The sequence below is a fragment of the Nematolebias whitei genome, chromosome 14, assembly GCF_014905685.2.
Source record: "Nematolebias whitei isolate Nwh7 chromosome 14, NemWhi1, whole genome shotgun sequence".
Taxonomy (NCBI): Eukaryota; Metazoa; Chordata; class Actinopteri; order Cyprinodontiformes; family Rivulidae; genus Nematolebias; species Nematolebias whitei.
In genome coordinates, this window is record NC_056511.1 from 18629400 (window position 1) to 18635584 (window position 6185).

Below are 6185 nucleotides of genomic sequence, written 5' to 3' on the forward strand. Positions count from 1 at the left end.
AACAAAAATCAGATTTTTTTATCCATTCAGATTCTGTCGAACTACATTTTTCTTCTAGTTTCAGCTTTTTCTGCTATTTCAGCTACTACTTAACCGTTTTTATGTTAATTTTTGCCATTTCAGCTAAGTCCAAATTATTTACACTCGTTTAAACTTTTCAGCCTAATTCAGCAAAAATGTGCTCTCTCCTTTTCCTTCTGGTAATGTAAGCTCCTTTCTGCTTTTTTAAGCTACTTTTTAGCTGTGTTGGCAAAATTCAGCTTTTTTTTTCTTCAGATAATTTCCACTTTTTTGTCCCCATTTCTGCTTCTTTCAGCCTTAATGGAGAAACATTTTCTTTCTGCCTTTTTCTGCTAATTTAAGCTTGTGTTACATTTTCAGCTACCTTTTTAACATGTTTTGCTAATTTCAGCTGTTTTCTGATCAATTCAAGTTTTGTGGTACTGTAATTTCTGCTACTTTCAGCCTAATTAACTTTTTTCTGCTAATTTCAGCTTGTTGCTACTAGTTTCAGTTATTTCTGCTATTTCAGCTACTATTTAGCTGTTTTGTGCTAATTGTAGCATTTTCAGCTAATTTCACATTTTTTGCTTATTTCAGCTCTTTCCTCTTCCTTCTGGTAGTTTAAGCATATTCCTGCCTTTTTAGCTACTTTTTAGATTTTTTATTTTTATTTATTTATTGCTAATTTCAGCTTTTTTTTTATCTGACTTCCTGTATTTTGCGCTAATTTCTGCTTATTTAAACCTAATTCGGCAAATACGTGTTCTTTCTGCTTTCTTCTGCTGCTTTAGTCCTGTTCTTCCATTTCAGCTACAATTCAGCAAGTTTTTAGCTAATTTCAGCTGTTTTTCAGCAAGTTCTGCAATAAGCATTTGCACTGCATTTTTGCAGGAAATGCAATTTCTCAAGTTATTTTTAGTGAATATATATTAATCCTTACTTGGTCAGATAATTAGTGGAGTCAACACAATTGGATTAATTTAATAAATAAATTCTGCATTTATTATTAAATTCATTTAACTTATTAAACAACATAGTTTTGTTTTCATGTTATGGTGTTGAGTTATTTATCTGTATTTAGACACAAGTGGTGTAATCGTATTCAACAAAAGTTGTCTATAGTTGTTTTATGAAATCCTGCTTTACCTTTTACAAGCAAATAATTTAATCTAAAACTTGTCATTTCAGGTCTTTAACTGCAAAACTGTTTTCAATTTTGTAAGTTGATTAAAAAAACATTAAGTTTGATTTAAATGTGTCTGAAACTTAATATATATCAAATCTATACTATAAATATATATTTGTATGTATACTCAAGATTTTACTTTAAAATACGTGTCCTGGTCTGGTTGGCAGGTGAAGCTGCAGAGACTTTTGCTGTGGTCCAAACACATTTTAACCAGCACCAATAGAGTCGAACAATGTTTGACCTTCCACCTCACCTGAACCCAACATTCAAGCATCCTCAGGTATTTATCCAGGTGTCGGCAACAGATGTCAGTCAGGGTTCAGCGTTTCCCAGCAACCAGCTGAGACCAGGAAGTGACGTGAGCATCATGGCGCACTGACTTGTTTGCAGATCTGTGTGAGGTTGACTGGACTGGACAGTTAGAAATGTAAATTCTGATTTTGGTGACAGGTTGCATTAAATAAACCTGCAGCTGCGCCTCTAATGGTCCTATTGGAGCTTAGCACCTGGGTCTCCACTCCTCACACCTGAGGATGAGATGATTGAAACCTGCTCAAATGACTATTTGGGACCAAATAAATCCGATTAATATGATTCTATTTTGTTTACCTCTTTAAATAAATGTCTGATCGTTTCAGGCTCCTAACACCACAGCGGTGCCCGGAGACCTTCGTGCGTCAGGTGCTTTGGGTAATAATTGACAGGTTTGGAGAGTTCACAGCGGCTGCCTCAGTCACTGAAAGCCTCCAAGCATGGTCAAGTGAGGGTCGTCTTCCAGAACTGGACCCCCGCGACCAGTAAAGAAACAAACTAAAAACCAAGAACCATGCTTGGTTTTGTCACCATTTTGACACTTGTCTCCCTCCGCGCTGCGGCCGCAAAGCCCAACGCTGGTTTGAAAACGTGGGGGCGCTTCAGCAAACTCCCCTACCCCGGAGACAAGGCGTTCCTGTACGGAACCTTCCCCAAGAACTTCATCTGGGCCGTGGGTACCGCCGCATACCAGGTGGAGGGCGCGTTCGAGAAGGACGGCAAGGGCCTCTCTATCTGGGACACTTTTACGCGCGGCGGGAACCGCATGGCCACGGGGGACGTGGGCAGCGACAGCTACCACAACATCCACGCGGACATCCGCGCCCTCCGTCAGCTGGGGGTCAGCCACTACAGGTTCTCCCTGTCCTGGTCCAGGATTTTCCCCAACGGGACGCGCGGGAGCCTCAACGAGCTCGGCGCCAGCTACTACCGGACGCTGCTGCGCAAGCTGAAGGAGATCCGCGTGCAGCCGGTGGTCACGCTGTACCACTGGGACCTGCCCGAGCTGCTGCAGCACCGCCTGGGCGGCTGGAGCAACCCGGACATGGTGGGGATCTTCAGGGACTACGCTGACTTCTGCTTCCGCGCGTTCGGAGAGGACGTGAAGTTGTGGATCACCGTGGACAACCCGTTCGTCGTGGCGCAGCACGGGTACGGCACCGGGGTGGTCGCGCCCGGGATCAAGACCGACCCTGACCTCCCGTTCAGGGTGGGACATAATTTACTGAAGGTGTGTGCAGAATCTGCATCATTCCGCTTTTAAGGGTTATTTTTTTACAAACTCTTTATTTGGCAACATTTTGTCTATTTTTCTGCTCTATTAAAAAAAAAAAGATAAGTCAGTCAAGTTTTCATACAGTGAGTTAAAATATATTTTTATAATAGCTGAGACTCATAGATATTTCGAGGGCTACCAGATTGTCAATTATATTTGTCTGTTAGCAAAATATCTTATGAAGCACAGGATGGATTTTAATAAAAGTTTCAGAAAGTAATCATTGGATGCACCTTTACAACTGTTTAACTTTTACAGTAACCCAAGTGAAGATGGCTGCTACAACCCCCTGACTTTTGAAAACACAAAAATGAGTATAATTCTGTCAAATTTACTGATATTGATCAAAATCTCTGTGTAGCTGAGATTCAATCACAAAGCTGACTCCAAAAGCTACTCGGCGTACAAGATCGTTGCTTAAAACGTTGGTGTTATTGCTGGAGTAAATCCTATTTGTCTGTTAGCAAAATATGCCATCAACCACTGGACAGATTTTAATGAAACTCACAGAAAGTAATCAATGGATGCACCTTTACAAATTATTAACTTTTGGAGTCTATCCCAATATAAGATAGCCACCACAGCTAGTTAACATGAGTGAACACAAAAATGGTTATAACTCATCCAATTTAACAGATATGGAGTTAAATGAGATGCAGTAGCTGAGAGTCTTTCACAACACATACTCGGAGTGTAGCTTCTATAAAATAAAATTAAAACAAACTGTCATTAACGGTGGCATATGATGTCATTCCTTCGTTTGACAGTTTTGTTTTATTATCTTCTAATGCAAACATATAGTTTAATTTACACTATCATCGTCTCAAAGTGATGTTTCTTCTGCCGCCTCCTGTTTTAAACCAAATCACAAGTTCAGCAGTGAAGGCTGCCTATGGGACAGATCTGGTTGGCAGGTTGTAGACTGAAGAAGTCCTCTGGATGGAGGGCACAACGTTTCTCGCTTAAAGAAACTGGTCCAGATGACACGATTTAACCTTTTTTTGTTCGACTCACTTGTTTCTGCAGGCTCATGCAGCTGCCTGGCACCTCTACAACCGCCACTATCGAGCCCGTCAGCAGGGCCAGGTCTCCATGGCTCTGGCCTCCCACTGGATCAAGCCCAGCCGCACTCGCTTGGAGAGCCTGCGGGAGTGCCAGTGCTCCCTGGACCACGTTTTGGGCTGGTTCGCCCGGCCGCTGTTTGTAGACGGAGACTACCCCTCCTGCATGAAGGAGAGGCTGGGCGCCCGGCTGCCCTCCTTCACCCAGGAGGAGAAGGAGCACGTGAGAGGAACGGCCGACTTCTTCGCACTCTCTCACGGGGCGACCCTGAGCTTTCAGCTCATCAACGACAGCCTGAAGTTTGGGCAACTGGAGGATCTGGACCTGAGGATGCTGCTGTACTGGGTCAGTGCAGAGTACGGCAAGCCGCCAATCTTTGTGGTGCAAAGTGGTTGGTAGGTTTCCAAACTCTGTCATAATCTTATTTTTTGGAGGGGCGGGGGGGATGCTGCCGTTTATGGAGCTACTTGTTCGCTTGACACAGGTACGTCCTCGGTAACACCAAGACAGAAGATCCAAAACACATGTACTACCTCAAGAGGTTCATTGCAGAGACACTAAAATGTGAGTCCCCAGGCGCCAGACAACAATGAAGTCATGTGAAGCGTTATTGTGACATCTTGATGATTAACCTCGTTACGCTCTGTGTGTTGCTCAGCTATCATCATAGACGGAGTAAACGTGATCGGATACACGGCCTGGTCTCTGATCGATGGCTTCGAGTGGCACAGAGAGTATGGCATCCGACGTGGACTGTACTACGTGGACTTCAACACTCCTGACATGAAGAGGGAGCCAAAGACATCTGCCACTTTTTACAGGTATGTGTGTGAGTGCACGTTGGGAAAATATTAGTGGGCGTCTGTTGATAGTGTCCAGAAACTAGAGAAATTATAGTGTGAAGGCTGATCGGCAGGAGAAATATGCAAAAGAAACCAAAACCGAGTTCCATCTGTCTGACTTTTTATTCTGGTTCTTCCTTTGCGTGTCGCGGGACAGAAGGGGCCAAGCTCCAGAAGCCATTGTGTGAGAGGCAGGGGACACCCTGGACAGGTCTCCAGTCGGTCACAGGGACACATAGAGACAAACGAGACAATTGTTCACTGTCAGCCCTACGGACAGAAACTGGAAGTTGGTTCCACAAGAGAGGAGCCTGATAACTGAACGCTTTGCTTCCCGTTCTGCTTTTGGAAACTCTAGGAACCACAAGTAAACCTGCAGTCTGAGAGTCTTAATCGATGCTGTTGTGCATTTTTCTAATTTAGATGCAACGTAGAGTCTGAGATGTAAACAAACCACCAAGGACCACAAGTCAGATTGTCTCGTGTGCCAGTACCAAGCCTGGGTTGAGGATTGTGCCAGGATGGTATCCAGTGTGAAACACTTTTGTCAAAACATGCATGCGGGTTTGTCCAAGAGACACTATACCAAATCGGTCAAAACCTGGGTTAACAATGACGGCCATCAGTGTTATTGACAAACACGGTGCCGGCGGGAATTGTGCTGCTGTTAGTTGAAGAGCGTAAGGAAACATACCAGGAATCTGAGGGAGAAGAGGAAAGTCAAGAATGCAGGACTGAGGGTGGTGATTCTAAATGTGGGGACAATAACAGGCAAAGGTAGTGCACTGGCTGACATGATGCAGAGAAGGAAGGTAGATGTTTTATACGTGTAAGAGACCAAGTGGAAGGGCAGCAAGGCTCGCAGCATTGGAGCAGGTTTTAAACTGTTTTATCTTGAGATAGAAAGAGGAGACAGAACGGGAAGTGACAGAGCTAAAGATACTGACGTTCTCTATGGTAGTGACAAGGATGACGAGAAATAAGATCATCAGAGTTACAGCACAGGTTGAACAACTGGGAGATAAAGTTAGGGAGGCCAGACTGAGATGGTTTGGACATGTCCAGAGGAGGGACAGTGGGTATACTGGTAGAAAGATGTTAGAAATGCAGCTGCCAGGAAAAAGACAAAGAGGAGATATATGGATGCAGTTAGAGAGGACATGGCGGTAGTTGGAGTGAGGACAGAGGATGCAGAGGACAGAGTGAGGTGGAGGACGATGACTCGCTGATGGTTCGCATGGTCGGACCTAATGAACGTGTTGGAACTACCACACTAAGGAGGATGGGTAACTTTCCCAAGTATTAGCAGCACATGGCTGCCTGCTTACCTTGCTTGGGGCAGCTGTGGCTGAGTGGTTAGAGCAGTCGTCCTCCAATGCAAGAGTTGGAGGTTCGATTCCACAAGGAGTAACATGCCAGTGTCCTTGGGCAAGACAATGAACCCCTCATTGTCTACTGTAGTGAACCTAACCTGAAGTAATAAGCCTAAGGTCGAAACACT

At 44.2% G+C, this 6185-nt stretch overlaps 1 protein-coding gene across 1 annotated transcript in view; it reads left to right on the plus strand.

Annotated features, from left to right (window-relative positions):
• Positions 1-2018: 2018 nt before the first annotated feature.
• kl (klotho) overlaps positions 2019-6185 on the plus strand; it is a 14722-nt gene continuing 10555 nt past the window's right edge. Inside the window, exons 1-4 of the mRNA XM_037687950.1 lie at positions 2019-2735; positions 3807-4237; positions 4327-4406; positions 4501-4663. Of these exons, the coding sequence (XP_037543878.1) occupies positions 2019-2735; positions 3807-4237; positions 4327-4406; positions 4501-4663 (1391 nt within the window). The remainder of the gene's footprint in view (positions 2736-3806; positions 4238-4326; positions 4407-4500; positions 4664-6185) is intronic.